This window comes from Apostichopus japonicus, chromosome 20 (genome assembly GCF_037975245.1).
Source record: "Apostichopus japonicus isolate 1M-3 chromosome 20, ASM3797524v1, whole genome shotgun sequence".
Taxonomy (NCBI): domain Eukaryota; kingdom Metazoa; phylum Echinodermata; class Holothuroidea; order Aspidochirotida; family Stichopodidae; genus Apostichopus; species Apostichopus japonicus.
Window position 1 is genome coordinate 20,531,555 of NC_092580.1, and position 20,076 is coordinate 20,551,630.

The following is a 20,076-nucleotide window of genomic DNA, read 5'->3' on the forward strand; positions in this document are numbered from 1 at the left end:
ATATATATATATATATATATATATATATATATATATATATATATATATATATATTGTGAGTTGGCAAATCCAGAATAGTGCAAAAACGTCCAGCCTCCGCCGGGATTCGAACCCAGTCCTCCTGCTTTATTTGCGGACACCCTAACCACTAGGCTATGGATGCTGATTGTACGTCCAGAGGTTCGAAACAGGTAAGGAAGGTCTTAATACCACTGCAGTCGTAAATGTGTATAACAGCGCAGTACTGCATTGAACAGAAATGATAGTTAGCTTGGAATACAATATGTCGTACAATTCTCTGCTAAAGATATGGATACACCATAGCATATGTAGTTATACCACATACGCCAAACACCAGACTATATCTGATTTCAACAAATTCGGAAGATGGTTAATTATTATTAGAACTTACATCATTTGGTAAATTAATTCCTTCAAACTGTAATTCTTGACTTTGACCGGCAGGAATCAACACTTCCTCAGTTGTACGAATCAGTGGACAGCTCTGAAGAAATATGACATGTCACAGTATGTTACGACGGATATTTCTTTACGCTCTTGGACAAGGTTTGTCTGTTGGGGAAGGGGACTCACATATAATGGTTAGAGAGCCTAACCTTTCAATCCTAGAAGGGTTTCCAGTCAGCAAAGACAAGGCAGCTTGTCTTTGCAGAATTTGATCCTGTTATGATCGAGACGTCAGATCTTCTAACTTTCATATTTTCCTCAACAGGCTTTTCACATGATGCAGTTTGTTCACAGTCTTTCACTTTTTGATAACCGATACTTGTTACTTTTAGTACTATTAAAGGGTTGTGGATTTCATTCTTCTGTTTTTTTGTTTACCGAATGTGAGGGGCAGACCTAAACATCTAATATGTCAGTCTTGTTCTTCTAAAGGTGAAGGAAATTACACAATTTACTTCGAGTGGAAGCTATACATACAGGTAAGAAAGTGTAAGAAGAATAGCTTACAGTTGTAGTGGTAATACAATCACTTATGGAACAGTTCTTTTTTTCATCAATGCACTGGTTGCTATGGAGACACCACTTGCAGCCATATTTGTTTCCAGCACATTCAGAACAGAACGAAATAATGGCACAATCATAAAACTCAAATGGAACGGAGGCAATTGTATGGGTTTGTTCATTCTCTTCATAAAGCAGCTGCAATTCCACAGTTAGAAATCCTGAAAAGAATTTAACAACTTTTAAAAGAGTTTTCATCATCAATCATCAATCATAAACAGTATATGTGTTAGATCACAGGTTTATCCTCGATTTCTTATTTTTCATTGAATACAAGTAGTATTCATAACATAGTAGTAACCTTATTGTAAATAATATAAATCGATTGGAATCTGGCTCTTATCCTCTTCTATCATATGTTTGCAGTTAAGGGTGAGCCCATGCAAAAACCTGTCCAGGGATGTTGGTTCCTGAATTTATCTGATTCGGTAATAGTAATTGAAAATTATACTAGCAAACATCAAAAGGTGTGTTTCTATAATTAGATGAATTTTACTCTAAATGCAAAGCAGCAGTATTAAAAATAGCTCCATACAGGTTTCAATACGTATTGTCCAATGTCCCTTATGTTTGAAATATAAACATGATTTGGCAAAATAAAATGGTCTTTGGAACACTTTGGAAGCTGACTGGCGATCGGGCTATAACCTCACCAGTGTTTTTAACCGTAATATTTACGGGTGTATTACAAGTAATCGTTGATATGTCCGCCATGATTATCACTAGTTTTGACCTGTGCAGAGTCTCACCCTCCAGAAATTTACAAGTCAGGCTTCCGCTGGAGATGGGTGGCAGATTTGAGACAACGACTGTTAACTGCAAAGTGTGCAAAAGAGAAAAATATTGTTTTACAAATGAGCTGGTATAAGCAGTTTCTTGGTCTAATACATGGATTGATGTCTTTTCATACTGCTGATGTTTTCAATAAAGTTCATTGGAACATAAGGTCGTTGTTGAACATTCCATTTAAATAGATTACAAGAGCTTTTACATATTTATAACAGAGGTCTACATTCAATCTTATATAGCTTTCCCTACAGTCTATATTACCCTTCAAATAGAGGAAATTGTCAATTTGGACTTAGAAAGTAGAACAGTTTCTCTTATCGCTCATCAAACTCATTATCTTACATTAGTGGTGGTTCTGGAAGGAGCAAACTTTGGAGTAACTCCAGTTATCTCCAGACAGTCATCCTCACTGGAAAGCCATCTGAGGGAAGTTCCATTCTGTGAGCCTTGACATTGTGAATCTATTCTTCTGGTACATCTGTTGAGGCAAACGGAAACAGATACATGATAATACTACCTTCTCAACGAAATTGCTCAGGTTTTACTTTACTATCTAAACTAAATCTCATACGTTTCCCTGATGGTTGATACATTCTCTTAACTGCTTTATAAACTACAATGAAAGTCAGCATTTATGTTGCATATTATTCAAGAATTTGTTTGAAACTCCTTTCAACATTTTTCGTTTGCATTAAATTGGCAGTAAAACCAAACGTTTGCTCTTGATCGTCATTCCAAAGAACGACCGTTTCATATGAATTCAGAAGCTCTCCACCTACTTTAATGTTCATTTATAATAACACTACAAAACTTATAGGATGTATACTATTCCATCGCCCATGCAAACATCTTTGTCAACTTTCTGTTTCATGTAATAATAAATCCTGCAATAATAGATCCTGCAATGACCAATTTTCGTCGTAAATCGAATACGAAGTAGATTCGTGAAAACAATGATCTGCACTATAATAAAATTTAAGAGCATAGTGTTATGAAGTATCCAAATTCATCGTCTACAATGGTATTGTCATGTACATAACGTACTCTGTTTGCAAGCTGCACCATCCACAGTATGGGTCCCCCGCCATGTGACACTCTTCACACGTTGTAAACTTGTGGCATTCTTCCACTGGAACTTTTGTTATCTGAAAGTGCGACAAATCATGAACCAAGTTTCATTCTTGTTAACAGATCAGTTTTAATTAGAACTGTTACTGTAATAAAACTGTTTATTAGAATGATACATTCGGTACTTCCAATCATTCCAACACCCCCCCCCCACCCCCGCAAACCCCTCGGCCGCACCACTCCCACCAAAACTTTTCTAAATGGGCTACCATTATTTTGCTCCATTTTTTCCACTGCAACTATTGTTATATGAAAACGTGTAAAAAATGACTTACGTTAGTGTTATTGATCAAAGTAAGATCAGAATTTGTCGGTAAGGAATAATATATTTAAGTTATCACCATTCAGAATCATCGTGCAAATAAAGTGGCCAACATTCTATTGAACAATGGCTCATGGAATATTCTCCCAATAATCTGCTATTAGATAATAAGTACAACTTCCTCTGGCAATATTTTGTTTTCAATTTCAAATAAATATAATGTAATATAAATATAAATATATCATGAGAAGTGTTTGCACCGCCAGCTTTCAATTCAAAAGTGGGTCCCTGAATTGGTACAGGAGAAAGGTAACAATGGACATTTAGTGATCTGATTTCATAAAACCTATACTGTGAATTATAGAGTATGAAGACTTAGTATGTGAGATTTGCTCAATGATTTCACAGTCAATGATAAAAGGTTACCAGTTCATTCTAGACACGGTAGAACGAGAGTGCTAAGGTTGTAGGGAGGCAGGTAAGCGAGTAGTGACGTAAATTTACAATTAACAGAATTACTTTGGGAAAATCCGAGTGGTAATTTAAGAAACTGGTAACAATATTGGATGAGTATCCAGTTACTAGGTAACTCAGTGCAAAACAAAACGCAAGAATCAGTTCTCTCTACAAGCTTTTCTTGTAAAGTTTGGAAACATATGAGAAAGACAAAACAGAGGCAACATCTAACCTGATCCTCAGAGGTGATGAAGATGAATTCTCCATCTTCTGAAAGGAGTAAGCCGTTCCTGATGACTGGTGTCTCATGGAGATCAAGAATCTCGTAGAGCTCTGCTGATGAACCGTCCAATCGCAACTGAGGAGAGAACAATCCTTTATACCGTTACCGAAGGTTTTGATAATTCATGAGAATCCATAAAATTAATGATTGTATCATGAAAGGATTACAGAAGACCCTGAACACTTCTCACATTAATGTTAATAATAACATTATGTAGAATATAAAAAAATCTGAATCTCACAATGAACAAACCGTGGGATATTCAATGTCACATGTGTGCATTTGATCTGGATCAAAGGGAATGCCAATTGTATCATTGGTATAAAACATATTACGGAGATACAGTGTCTGTAGCATTTGCTGGTACATGATGTTGAGCACGATCATTATATGGTCGTGAAATGTTTGGGGAAATACCCATACTGGGCATCATCAAAATTCCCTAAATTGCTCCTTCAAAATTATTCTCATTTATCGTACTCGTGACAACTGTATGAGTTGTTTTACAATGTTGGGAAAGTTACCTTTTCAAAATTGCCACTATATCCACCAGTGAAGAGAATTGGTGTCTCAAAATGCTGAACTGCGGCAACAGCAGTGATGTAGTTGGTGCTTTCATATACTGGTCTGGCTGATATAATGATGGCTCTGTTGTCACCTCCGAGAGGACTCTGTGTTTCTGGTGTATGGCAATAATCTGCCGGTGAACTCTGACTGATGCGGTTGAACTACAAAGGAAATAAACCAATAGAATAATCAATTTATATACACAAGTTAATGCCTTGATATATTCTCTAAAGTTGAGATTAACAATTATAAAGCTCCATCCCATGTAAATTGTCAATACTGCAGGAATCCTGTCTTATTTGATGTGACCATGGATGTTAATGAGAACTCAGTAAATAAACAGAATAGATAGGCAATTGAAAAATGAAGTGGTCAAATAACAACGAGGAATGTCTTGCGTTCTAGATAAATTTACTTATAAGTATTTAGCTTTGCTTGACCATGCTTCTACTTCGAGTTCTGATTATCATGGGTTTTTTTTTATCAGAAACCAGAAAGCCAGTTAGCCTTTTGATTCCTTGCCATTCAATTTTCTCAAATTCAAAATATCTATCTGACTATTGTAGAGCAAGTGAGTTAAATTTTTATAAGAATTAAGTGAGAATCAGTAAAGATATGTCGCAATCCCTTGTGGGTATGAACCATGTCATTCACTTATAAGGATTTTACAGTATAGAATTTGAAAGCAAAGTGTTTCAAAATCCAGAAAGAACTGTCTTCCTATCTGAAAGATAGACTACAATTTTGATCCAGCAACTCCCTATAATAATTGGTGTTATATTGTTTATACACTTAGGAATATTTTTGAGAAAATGGCAAATTTTCCGCCATTTCAGATAACCTTTTGACCCCATGAGGAGTGGAGCGGGGAGCAGGGGTGGGAGGGGGGTTGCCCATTTGAAATAACCTGTTGACCCCTTGAAGCTCAGAGGGAGAAACCCCTATAGGAGGTTTACTTCCCCTTTTTAAGCAAGAGTATGAACTCTGAAGCAGAATCTAATACCTCTTGCCAGTTATGGTTTTTTGTTAAAACCTAGAGCCCCTTCGAAGAACTAAACTGAACTGATTTTGACCAAATTGCGTTCACCAAAAGAAAGTCGTAGCATCGGAGAATTCACAGATTAATCGTAGCTTCTATTTTGGAGTTATCATTTGTAAAGGGTTTTCAGACTTTGATCCATGTTGACCTCATGTGACCTCTACCATTTCAATAGGATGATTGCACTTATCAAGCTAGATGTACATACAAAGTATGAAATAAAAGAAAGATGTACTTCTTGTGTTATCATGTTTACAAATTTTCAGACATTCACTGTTGACCACATATGACCTTTGACCTCCACCAATTCCTAAAGGGCTCTTGTACTCAACAAGCTAAATCTACATACCATGTATTAAGATGAATATATATGTACTTTTTGAGTTATCATGTTCACAAAGTTTTCAGCCTTTGACCTCAGATCTGTTGATCCCATTAAACTTCACAGAAAACAATAGGGTTCTTGTACTCAATAAGTAGGATGCATATACCAAGTATGAAGGTAATCCACCATTAACTTTTGAGTTTCCATATTTCTACTTACCAGGAACGGATTGTTTGAACATGCTCTGGATCCAACCCAACTGATTTCTGTATTATCTGTTCCCTGTTGAGCACAGTCTAATCGTCTGTCATAGAATGCTTGATTGATTTCATCTACAGAGAATATACAGATAGCTGATTCAGATGAAGGAGTGGGACTGGTGGGTGATTCTGACTTTGAAAATGATGCCACCAGTACATCTTTTACTTCATCTCGGTCTAGAGAAAGAGAGGCAAGGTGCGCAGACTGGATCAAGTTGTAATCATCATCCTCGGTCATTCCACCACAGACGAGAGGAAGTTCAATATAGGAAATAAGGTCTGGATCACCATGACAAAGACGAACTAATTTAGAAGTATATCTACTTATGGTGCTGTAATCTCTGGGTTGCGATGCAGCAAAGTAGCTAAATTGACCGCTAGTGAATCCATAAATATAACTGATGTTGAATGGCTGATCTGCTGGAGAACCACCCAGGACAGATGGCGGTAGTGTTATTTCAGCATCTTCAGAGGTGACTTTAAATAATTGATCATCTGGTGGAGAGCGTGATATTAATCTTGTTGATACCGTTGGTGCATCTTTTAACCAGTCACCATACGATGATGCAACATAAAGGACCCTATCCGTGGCTCCATTAGCAATAAAGGCAACAACCAAACCAGATGGTGTATTGGGTACGACCTCTCGTATTGAATCACCATATGTAACATTAAGACTCGCAGGATCTCTGATGCGACAGGTTCCTTGATAAATACTGCCACATGTGATCAGACTATTTTGATGAACTACAATAACTTTATTGTAATTATCTGTAGTGGTCTTTGTTTCCGCACAACTAAATCGAGGGGGTCTACACTGTGAATTGTCATCAACAGGACCTGTTTGTTCAGATTGTATTAAATCTAAATCACTGTTAAATTTATAAATATAATTTAGTCCTCCGATAAACAAACTACCATCACTCGGATCCAGGAATTGGTTTTGGAAAACAGAGTTGGAATTAGGAATTTGGAAAGTAGTATAATTCTGACTTTTAACCACCTGAACATTTGACGAAAGCAGTGACAGTATACAGATATCCAGAAGCACTGAATGTAACTTAAGCATCTGTCTGGTAACAACGTCATCTATTTTTGTTGGAACGGTGAACATCTTGGTTGATTTCCAGCAATGAGATCTGTGAAGGAAATTAATATTGACTGTTTTGAGTTGAAAAATTTATTACTCAATTGCAGTAAAAATGCTTTTCTATTTGGGAAGAGAATATTAATGGAAGCAGCCCATGTGCGATGATTTAAGTATGATACTGTTACATAACAATGTTTGTAGATATTAAAGAACAGAAAACTTTAATTATAAAGTATATTCCCAAACTCAACAGTAAATAAAGTAAATAGATATAAAAACCTATGTAATTGTTATGTTATTTCCTATTCCAGAATCTAATGGTCGCTAAGATATAGTTATACAGAGTAAAATATTAGATCTCTCAATCTTTTTGTCCCCACATACCTTTCCCACTCCGACACACTTGCTGGTAAGCCAATGATATTTTTTTTTATATTGTATAATTTGTTCTCAATGTTCCGAAACATGTGGTTTTATTACACGATTTCATATAAGATTACAGATAATATAGATTTTGTGTCACCAAACTAGAAATTAATTTTGCAAGTACGCTTGTGTGCTGTAGGATGCAAAGTGAAAAACGTAGACTTGTAGTGACCAGGTTTTGCATTTATTGAATTGCCAGATATCATCATATTTCTCCATCTCATTGTTGGTTTGAACTGGTGTGTTTTATTGGTATTTATAGGCTATTATTTTATGTAATATGTCCTCAATTATCGATGGACATGGATTATCTATGTATTGTGCGATGTACACCTTTGTCGATCTTCATGTAGCTATCAGGCAAGTCCCCACTAATCATAACTATTTATGGAACGGTTATAGTAACGGTTAAGTAATATACATGTCCCAATAGTCACAAACAGTGGCGGAGTCTCCATACAGTCAGGAGGCGGATGCCCCCACTGACGGACTCAAAAGGACTGCTGGCGCCTTTTTCAGCTTTTTACCACTTTTTACTTATTCGCGGTTATTGACAAAACATGAGCACTCACAAAGATACCACAGGGATTGTGATGAAGCGGATGTACTTTCAACACCCATATTAACTTCCGAGTTGTCACAAATGGCGATGACACCTATTTATTTTTCGTTTATCTGCAAACTAGCAAGGCCCGGAAAGGGTCATTTCCGGCGATCTAGGGAGTATCTTTACTCAAAAAATTTCCGCTTAGATAGTGTCGAAAGCGCCCCTACAGACCATACTCGCCCCCTCCCCCCTGACCAATACCCTAGCCCCGCCACTGGTTTCAAAAGCGACATTCACTGCATTTTCCTGCTCCCATACTTCTAGTAAAACATACATCGACATTATATATTCTCCTAGTGTGAGAACATGAAAACCTTTCCTTTGTGACATCACATAAATCTTAAAATTGTGTGTAACTGCTACAAAGAAAAATGTAAATCAAACAGATCTTTCTTCTTTTGTATTTTTCTCGATACATTATAGATCATACGAATAGTGAAACTGCTTTGTGATTGGGTATCGGGAAAGCCGACCCTTGTAAACTGCTTTAAAAACTTAGGTTTGGATACAAACTTATCATAAAATGGTGTTGTACCTTTTTGGCAATAGGAATTTCATAGAAGTTGTTGTTCTGAAAGCTACGTCAAGATATGTTTGCACATATACACCTAAGGTGTCACCTTCGGTATCATGTTTAATAGCCCGTGTTGCAAAGAAATGCTTCAGTACTTGCAAAGGAAGACAATCAAATGTGTCATTTTAAGTGTAACCTGATATGCAGATATGTAAGTGTTACAAGTACTGTCTATAAACGATACAATAACATAAGCATGTATATGTTACAACAAATTACACAGTATATATCCACATTGTTCATATAAATGTTTTATTTATATCTCGTAAATGGAAAGAGAAGTGGTACTATATAATGACTTATGACACATAAGTTTCAGAAGCTCTCGGTTTTTTATGCAACCTTAGAGGCAAAAAGGTGTTATATTTCCATTATTTAAATACATTTTGGTATCCAACTTTCTCTACATCTGTTATAAAATGTAAACCATTTGCAAAGGGAAAAAGAACCAGGTGAAGGGAGCCTGAGGCAAGTGTTGCCATCCTCTCATCCCTGTATAAATTAACGATATAAAAATGCATAATACATAATAGTATGTGTAGGTAGATATACGCATGATGGGTAATGAGAAAAACAATATGAGAAGCAGATCGCGCCATGCTATAAGTACAAGTAGCCTCATAGCTATTTATACTTTTGTTGTTCTCAGTTTTGGGCTGCTCCGTTACTCCCTGCAAATATCACTGTCTTGAGAGAATGTAATGTTAGTTTATTTATCTGAGATGTGTCTAAAAAATGTCGGTCTTCGCTGCTCTACTCTCAATTGAACGGTGGTGTTACATTTATTATGATATAGCGACCTCTATTACACCAGTTGCAGGCAGAGTAATAAACCAACTTGTACTGGTTTGAACTGGTTTTAGCTGGATCAAAATATCTCATGTATCGTTGTAACCACGATGCGTGACAATCGTTGGTAGTCCACAGTCCTAGAAAGACTGATCGCCAGAAACGGTTCCAGTATAAATCTTCATCTTCACTCCTTTTTGAGCTGTTATTTATCAGGAAGAGAAACCTTCCTGATCTATGGGCAGTTCTAGCATTCACTTGCCATTCGTTATACATAGTGGTAGACCTATTTTCAGTAGATGAATACAGAGTTATAGTCATTCTTTCGTGTATGGTACCAGGGCTCTAGCCATGGCCTACAGAGTGTATACAGAAACGTTGGGCAAGCCTTTCGGCAAATTTTTCTGTTTTCGTTTTCTTACAAGGTCCTTAAAATAAGTGTGCCTCAAACCTCATGATTGAGCAATTTGTGAATGGCCCAAACTGAATCATGTGGTCTCTATAATGCAACAAGTAGAGCTTTTTGGGGGTTATACCATCCTGAGGAAACTAAGAATGAAGGCCATGAATGCCACATCGAACACTGAAGTCTGGTTCATGTGTTTGAACAAGTCTTAAATGTTCAATAAGCTGGTGGAATTCACTAGTCTAATATCTGTGGCAGTGGTAACATGTATAAACAGCTGTGACCTGTAAATTATGCATCATGTTCCAGGCGCGTATCCAGGGGGGGGGGGCGTTGGGGGCGCGCGCCCCCTGGTAAGAAAAAGAGGAGAGAAAAAGAGAGAGAAGAAAAAAAGGGAAAAAAGAGGGGGAAAAGAGGAGGAAGGAGAGGAAGGAAAGGAAAAGAAAAAGAAGAAGGAGAGAAAAAGGAAGAAAAGGAGGGGGTAGAAATTAAACGCCAAGACAAAGGGAAGAGAAAGAGGAACAGTCATAATTACAGCTCTGATCCCTATTATATACACAGGGTAGCCAGTGACGGATCGAGGATTTCGGAAGGGGCGTGCGCCTCAGCTTACCCCATACACCGACAACTCCATTTTTGACGTTTCCATTTTTCCTCTCTCACTAATGTATATATATATATATATATATATATAACGCGAACTGAATGCTAATTGTTACCCACCCTTAGTACCGTAACTCATACAATGAATCTAAAAATAAATTCGCATGCGATTTGAGAACTGAGCACATTTCCTGTGAATATCATGTAGTGGATCCAAAGGCATATCATTGCCGGCGGGAGGGGGGGGGGGAGGCGGACGCACCCATCACTTCTTGAGATTGTTCCCATCTGCATGAAAACGCGCGCCCCACAACCCTACGCCCACCCCTCTAATCGCTTCCCGATGAGTTACAAAACCAGACCCATCGTATACAAAAGTCTACTTGGATTTTTTTCTGCAGACGCCCATGCATTTCCCCAAACTAAATTTCTAAGCCACGAGATCTAAAACTTAAGGAGGTATGGGAGCATCATTGGGTCTGAGAAATGTCGTTTCCGGCGATCTGGGAGGAGTATTTGCCAAAAATTTCTTGTACGCTACGCGCGAACCCATGGTCGCGCTCCGCTTAGATAGTATCAGAGACCAGACACGCGTCCCCACCGCATTATCCAAGACTGATCTGCGCCCATGCACCAATATGTTAACTGTGTCTGAATTTTCGAAATTTCCATGACAAACATTCCTAAACATGGAGGTTTTTCTGCATTGGCTGTCCATAGATGAAATTTTGTGCAACATTATGGGTATGTTTTTAAGTGAATTGATTTCACGAGAAGTGTGAATTTTCAACTTCTGAACGAATAATGGGCTTAAAACCTTGAAAAGTGGGGCTGACGGGTATTGTGGGCCGCGGCGTGAAATCACCTACAAAAGCCGTGATCCACAGGAGATGCGATAAGGTCGAACATGATGTGTGACTGGTGACAATCTTCAAAAAGGTTACGGATGGAGAGAAAAAATATTGGGAAAATACTTGGTTACTCAGGCAATAGTGAACATCTAGTTGGTCATTTTCAAGCCCGAGATGTGCCATTTCCGGTGATCTGGGGGTGTCAAAACCAGAAATTTTCTTGCACGCTGCGCGCCAACCGATGGTGGCGCTCCGCCTAGATAGTAATTCGCGCCCCCGGGTTAGAAAATCCTGGATATGCCCCTGTGTTCTTACACCACTTACATCACACAAGTCTAGCCAATTAGATATTACAGTCTATGCATTCTTACTTCATAGTTAGCCTAATGGAGTAATGGTCACGTTAAGGCTAGACTATTCGATCCTACCCTATATCGTAGTCTAAGCTTTCATAGAAATCAACAGGGTGGGGAGAATGAAAGATTAAAATTACCTAATAGCACATACAGCATCGATAACTGTCGTATTGCATGATTTGAGTCGAGTTGCCCGCCCGCTTGCATGTGAATTACGATTGGTTCACTCTTTCTTGTTTTTTTATATTAATGTCATCTTTATTGAGGGTAGTCCTGCTCAGTGCAGAAGGAGCCCGCAATATCAATTAAGCCTCCATTTAGTATCCATTTAGTATCCATTTAGTATCTATATAGTATCCATTTAGTATCCATTTAGTATCCATTTAGTATACATTTAGTATCCATTTAGTATCCATTTAGTATCCTTTAGTATCCATTTAGTATCCATTTAGTATACATTTAGTATCCATTTAGTATCCATTTAGTATCCATTTAGTATACATTTAGTATCCATTTAGTATCCAGTTAGTATACATTTAGTATCCATTTAGTATCCAGTTAGTCTCCATTTAGTATCCATTTAGTATCCATTTAGTATCCATTTAGTATCCATTTAGTATACATTTAGTATCCATTTAGTATCCAGTTAGTATACATTTAGTATCCATTTAGTATCCAGTTAGTATACATTTAGTATCCATTTAGTATACATTTAGTATCCATTTAGTATCCAGTTAGTATACATTTAGTATCCATTTAGTATCCAGTTAGTCTCCATTTAGTATCCATTTAGTATCCATTTAGTATCCATTTAGTATCCATTAAGTATCCATTTAGTATCCATTTAGTATACATTTAGTATCCATTTAGTATCCATTAAGTATACATTTAGTATTCATTATTATCCATTATATCCATTTAGTATCCATTTAGTATCCATTTAGTATACATTTAGTATCCATTTAGTATCCATTTAGTATACATTTAGTATTCATTATTATCCATTATATCCATTTAGTATCCATTTAGTATCCATTTAGTCATCCATTTAGTCATCCATTTAGTCATTTATATGTTTAATAAGTCTTTGGTAAGCCTATTTCTGAGTATCCAGGCGATTTGAACTTGTTTGGGAATAATCTTACTCACAAATAACTATTTTTCTTCTCGATCGAGTGAGTTAACTTGGGTTTACTCGCAGAAGACTTCATTCACAGTGATTTAAAATAATTGAAATTGCAATCAACTACTATAAATGTGATTGGGATATACATTAAATCAATTTAATTCACTAAGAAACGAGTGTTAACAATGAAATTTGCATATGAGTAACACATAATTTACAGATGTGAGTAAGAATGTTATCTTTCCCAAATACTGCTACCCACGTAGAAGTAAAAAATTTAAATTTCGGAATAAATGTATTCGGGATACCAGTATAATTGTGTATAGTTTATTTGTCCACTTAAAATTAAAATTTTAAGATTGAGTTCCCGTCAACATCATAAATGAAAGGCATCGCGTTTGGCTTATGTTTTACTCAGCCTACATATATAACTACTGGAAAATTGCTTTGTCATCGGATAACCTCAAAATCTGTTGTAATAGAATTTCGTTTGGGTATTGGCAATATCCTTACCTTAGATGGTGCCACGTTTGGTGGTATCTGTTGTTAAAAGTCGTTGTTTGAAATAATTCACATTTAATCCGAACAAAAGCTTACTGCAGGGTCATATGGCTAGGAGCCTAATGTGTTAGGGGGAGGGGGCGGCTCTAACAATTTGCCTGAAAATTTAAATAAAATGAAGGACGCACTGCTGAATAACCCCCTCACCTTTGAAACTCGAGTTCGTTGTAACATCGCTTTGGAAAGTTTTGAGTGCGAACTGTGTCAAAACTCCACAACGTCAATGTCAGATTAGTCGGGCAAGCTTAGAACGTTAGTCTAATTACCTGAGGCTGAGTTTTTTTACGGAAATACTGACTCTCATCAAATTTTTTGCATTGCCCGAAAAAAACATCAGCATATTGCCTGAATTTTCAGGATCACATTCTGTTGGGGCTGCAGCCCCCTCTTCTACTTCTCCCAACCCAGCCTGCCTCCTACACCTATATTCAGGATATGATTGTGGACATACCATTATATATATATATATATATATATATATATATATATATATATATATATATATATATATATATATACATATATATATATTTATTTATATATATTTATATATATATATATATATATATATTATTGAAGTAGACTTTTCCGTTTAATAATCAGTTTTAATAAGGCTTATATTACAAGTTACCAAACTTGATAACATTGAATTCTAGCAACTCCCAAGCAATCCTACACACTATGTAGGTCGGCTACATGCAAACAGCAAATCGAACATTTTCTGAAAAATGTATAATGGTACCAACATAAACTATTCAATCGTCCTTACTGAAGTACTTCAATTATATGTTAACCTACTAACTTAAACTTGCATATAAAGTGTTTGTTATTAATGACCGTAAATATTCAACCATTTTGTTGGAAGTGAAAGTCAAAAGCACAGTTACCAGTTTGCACAAAGCGAGGACTTCTATTTCTGCTGCAATCACAAGAAACTCCTGGGAACTTGAAGTCAATATGTTTACGTTCGATCAGGCTAATGATTAATGCACATCCAGATATATACAACGCCAGCAAACCAGATTCCTTAACCGCCCTGTCACACCTATCAAGTGATACTAATTCTGCAGAACGCACTCATTTCGAAGGATCCTTCAAACTTGCATAATTTTCATAACGGTATAGCGTCCTCAATTCTGTCAACGTAAAATTATATTCTGACTAGGAGAGTTTAGAATTCGCCAAATGAAACTTCCCTGTTATCTATTTTGCTTTCAGTTTGATATTGCTTGGAAACACTTACACTTGTTGTTATTAGATCACTTCAATAACAATATTCTGCTTTTCTTTGCAAAAGTAGTGGATAAAAATGTAAATTAGCACATCCACATCGTTGATCAATATTGAAAGTAATCCAGGTCACTTTTATTATGTTGTTATATTGATATTATTTTTAGCATTAAAAATAGAAATATATCGTACAAACATCTCAAACTTATTTTTATAAAATCAAAGAAAGCTGATTAAGTTTACTTTCTACAAAAAAATTGCCCTTTGTGCATTTCTTGAGCTATTTAGCCTGTTCACTCGAAATATCACGTTGCGAATTCTGAAGTGTTTCTCCTAGACCACGACACATATGTGAAACAAATGCGTTATCTCTTACAACACACAGTTTGGGGTTGTATAGAGGTCAACACAACTTGTCCAAGATCGCATAACACGATCACAACGGCTCAGTGCACATATAGGAACCACAGTTGAGTGCCAAAGCGTTCCCTGGTAAAACATTGAATAATTACAAGCTGTCGGCGATTGTCTGGTACTCCTCACATCTCCCTGAATGTTGTTGTAACTGGCCGTCATCTGACTGCATCATGTAATATTTTTGCATTGCCGGATACCTGTCAATCTTCCTAACAGACCATATTGTGTCATGACGAGAGTCGAGAGGGGTTGGGACCCAGGATGTACTACGCCGGGGTAATTATGTCACAGGGGTACATTTTGGCACTCATCTAGACAACAATATGCACAACTCTTTATCCAATACTTTTCTGTGACCATCCACATTTTCCCGATCCCAGGGCTATAGCCCCCACCCCTCTCTCGCCATGGCCTGGTACGCTGCTTTTACGAATCTAGTTATTCATCATCTCGTCCAAAACAGAACATCTTTGTGTCCCACAAATTTATTTAAATGTTTTGCAGTCCTTATGGATAAATACATCATTGCCAGTGAGTTTTTGAAGGACTTAAGTTAACAGATAATGTTTCGATATTCTTAATCGCTCCTCAAGTTACGGTACTGGTGTCATCAGATTGTGGTAAATTCAACACAGCACAGCAACAGGAGAGCCACAGAACTCAAAATGAAAACAGTTTTGAGAACACAAAAACATGGATGCTTCCGAAGGATTGATTTTAACCTGGAACACTCATAACAATGGGACACTATTAGGGTGGAAGGAATTACGTTTTGTATAAATCGAAGACTTGAGTGATCAATGATATCATTTCTTAGACCGTAAAGTGGAGTTTGAGCTATAATTTACGTAGGTATTGTTTAAATTGCAAGTTTACAATAAAATTAAGTTGTACGCAGGCGCGTATCCAGGATTTTCAAACCCGGGGGGCGCGAATTACTATCTAAGCGGAGCGCCACCATCGGTTGGCGCGCAGCGTACAAGAAAATTTCTTGTTTTGAAACCTCCCAGATCACCGGAAACGGCACTTCTCGGGCTTGAAATGACCAACCATATGTACACTTTTGCCTGAGAACCAAGTATTTCCTAATAGTTTTTTTTCCATCCATAACCTTTTTGAACCCGGCACACATCATGTTCGACCTGATCGCATCTCCTGTGGGTCTTTGCTTTTGTAGGTGATTCTACGTCCCGGCCCACAATACCCGTCAGCCCCACTTTTCAAGGTTTTAAGCCCCATATTTGTTCAGAATTTGAAGATTCACATTTCTCGTGAATAAACTCACTTCAAAACATACCCATAATGTTGAACAAAATTTCATCTATGGACAACCAATATAGAAAATAACTTACTTCAACCCCTAACAGACCGGTCAAAATTGCACGAGTAGAGGGAAGTGTGATGTAGAATGTTGGTCAGAAATTTTCTAAAATTCAGACACAGTTAATTTATTGGTGTACAAATATTAAAACCTGTTATAACGGCTATTATAAAACTTCGTTGAAGGAAATGAAAAAATAGCAGATATTTCCGAAAGCGAACACTACACACATAGGCGTAGGAGGCGCGGCGGCAGTGGCGGAGCTAGGGGTATTGGTCAGGAGTGGAGAGAATGGTCTGTAGGGGCGCTTTCGACACTATCTAAGCGGAGCGCCACCACTGGTTGGCGCGTAGCGTAGAGAAAATTTTTGAGTAAAGATACTCCCTAGATCGCCGGAAATGACCCTTTCCGGGCCTGGCTAATTTGCAGATAAACGAAGAATAAGGTGTCATCGCCAAATTACACCAACAAAATGTGACAAATGTCAATAAGTAGATGAGAGCGCAATAAAAAAGTCAATAATCTAGAATAAGTAAAAAGTGGTAAAGAGCTGAAAAAGGCGCCAGCAGTCCATTTGAGTCCGTCAGGGGGGCATCCGCCCCCCTGACCATATGGACGATCCGCCACTGCGCGGCGGGGGTGCAGGCCCTAATTCGCCATTACTAATGTAAAAGAGAGTTTTGACATAATTGGACCTCCATGCTTTTTATACATCTACATGAGACATGTCGTTGTTTACATTAGCATCCCGCGGTATACTGCGCAATTTGAACGGACCGTACGGTACATGATGGCATGGGATGTAATAACCGATGCTTGCTTATATGATATTAACATGAACACGTTGAACGCGCGCATTGCGCGCAAAAATTTTTGGTTATTTTTTCAGGCAAGTCGGACAGTTTTGAGGCTTTTCATCCTGGAACGCCATTTTCATGCTCACTGATATGATGTATATCTGCTGTTTGCGTTACAAATTCGAACAGGCGTAGCGAGGAATTTGCCAAGGGAGGGGCGAAGCCTGTAGGCAAATTATCTAAGCGTAGCGCCACCATATATAGGCTGGCGCGAAGCGTACAAGCAAATTTTGGCCGAAAATGTCTCCCAGATCGCTGGAAATGACACTTCCCAGGCCTTGTAAGTTGCCTCTAAGCACTTTCTATTTTGAAATTACTTAGCGATATCATTTACAAAAATGCTGAATGGGGGGGGGGGGCGGGCGGTCGCCCACATCCCAAATTGCGTCATGTTCCCCGACGACACGGTCGAGTTCGAGACCAGCCACAGTTGGTTTCATAGCACAATTCTACACACGCGTTATGATAGACCATATATAGTATATATATAGATCATTAGTGAGAGAGGAAAATGGAAACGTCAAAACGTGGAGTTTTCGGTGTAAGGGGTAGGATGAGTCACACTTTTACGAAATCATTGATCCGTCACTGGCTACCCTTCAGCGCTGTAATGATGTCACTGTTCTTCTTTCTCTTCCCGGTGTCTTCGCGTTTTGCTTTTACTCCCTCTTTTTCTCCTTTTTCTCTCTTTCTTCTTTTTCTTTTCCCTTCCTTCCTCTCCTCCTCCTCTTTTTTCCCCTCTTTTTTCCTTTTTTCTTCTCTTTTTTTCTCTTCTCTTTTTCTTACCCGGGGGGCGCGCGCCCCCAACGCCCCCCCCCCCTGGATACGCACCTGGTACGGTAAATATAGAATGAAGCTACATAATGATGTTACAATGAGGCACCTTCCATATTGTATCCTCTTTGACATGTTGACATCGAGATGTATATAATGAAAACTATAAGAAAAGCTACTTCCGGTGTGGAGTTATGTTGGTTTTCAACGTCGGTCGATATATGAAGTTATAATTGCAATTTAGTTTATGGTTGGTGTAGACATAGAGCGCTCCAGCGGATGTGAAATATTTCACTTTTCTTTTCGTAATGTCGAATGAATTTGTTGTGTCTTCGCTTGCCATATTTGCTGTATACACAGTGTATATTTGTATATTATGATTTTTCGATCAACTCAAGAATGAGTATAGCATGATTTACCTATTCAACACACACTTTACCCTGGTATCCGTATAGAATCACCCGCACCACAAAACTTAAAAAAATCGAGTGACTTCAGACGTTCTAAAAGTTACTTTCAACTCTCATTGTTATTATATTTAATGTCTACATGGAAGAAAGTATGTTTCGGCAACTTTGCGGTACCGTGGGAAGGCAAAACATGACAAGCTCGCGACAGGTGCACGTACCGTTTTCAATTTCGACCCCTGGGTAACTTTATTGACCCATTGACCTGACACGCTGGGGACTAATTTTGTCGTCTGAGTAACACACTGTTTTGACGTCATCGTTGGTTTCATGACGTCACGTCGCCTGTTCGAAATCACGGGGTTCAAGTATATGCCTTCCGATATCTAAAGCAAATTCTCTCTATATATATAAATGTGGGAAATCGCAGGTATCGTGAAAACATTTTGAAGGTTTTCTTGGTAAATAATACCGCAGGCTGTACTGCATGCCGGTATGTAATTATCTGGCGTCTTGGTGTTTCATTTTATTCCCCTAAAGCTCAACTTCATTTTACCACAAGGTAGCATTAAATTTCAATATGAAAAGAGAAGAATAAAATAGAAAATGTCAGATTTGTTTAAAATTTCTAAATCATTCAAGAATCAAATTGTTGTAATTCCAGAGAATCATGAATACTTAATGTTAAATCGACACGTTACAGCAATCTTGTTCGCGCAACCAAGTGATCAACGAATGTTATATTCCTGTTATTTGCTGTTTGGTGGATTATATAGTGGACCCATGCAGTAGCCTACACCCGGATGGTTAAAAAAACTTCACCTGACATGTATCTGAATAACGGGGTCAATTTGAAGTATTCTGTGCATGTAATGCTGAACGAGGTTCATCAAAGTAACATAATGATGTTTGAGTGGGGTCGCCGGGCAGAGAAAAACAAGTTGAGTTGACCAACATTACCCGATTTAACTTGAAAAATGTATAAAAATTTGTCTAAGAATGAAAAAGAGAGAAAAAAGAAAAAGAAAACAGCAGTAATGCAAATTTGCCTACTGCGTACAAATGCTATATTTCATGTTTATAGTTACTTGTATCCGAAATAGGAAAATCAATCTTCTTTTGCTATGAACATGTTTTTCGTACTTGTAGGTATTTGCCTAAATAAGTGACATTGCTTTAGATGTTACACATGACACTGGTGTCCATCACAGAGAACATGGATGTACTTAAACTTTATTGACAGTAGGAACAGGCCCACAGCCAGGAATCATGAGTACGGAGGACCAACAATTTAGGGAGGGGCACATTGGTGTTCTGTAACTTTCTTCTAGAACAGAGACGTTCAGATGTTGTTCGCCTCCATGAGCAGCAAAATAACTTTCAAATTGAAAGATATTAAAAAGCGCCATCAGTTTTGAAACTTTGCTCCGTACGTTAACTGTAGGCGTGACTTTTATGACACCTGTTTCAAAACTTTGACTGGCATTACGTCACTAGGGACCTATTGAACTGTTGAAATATCTTATCGACCTGTATACGATGT

At 37.7% G+C, this 20,076-nt stretch overlaps 1 protein-coding gene across 1 annotated transcript; it reads right to left on the reverse strand.

Moving 5' to 3' along the window:
* Window positions 1-65: 65 nt before the first annotated feature.
* On the reverse strand, window positions 66-14,565 carry LOC139961471 (plexin-A4-like). Its single transcript, XM_071960661.1, has 10 exons — window positions 14,415-14,565; window positions 6,098-7,277; window positions 4,472-4,675; window positions 3,897-4,022; window positions 2,863-2,963; window positions 2,161-2,296; window positions 1,683-1,845; window positions 976-1,190; window positions 413-505; window positions 66-244 (listed from the first exon to the last, which is right to left on the reverse strand). Exons 2-10 carry the CDS (start codon window positions 7,250-7,252, stop codon window positions 149-151), a joined length of 2,289 nt encoding a protein of 762 aa, XP_071816762.1. The 5' UTR covers window positions 7,253-7,277; window positions 14,415-14,565; the 3' UTR covers window positions 66-148.
* Window positions 14,566-20,076: the final 5,511 nt, after the last annotated feature.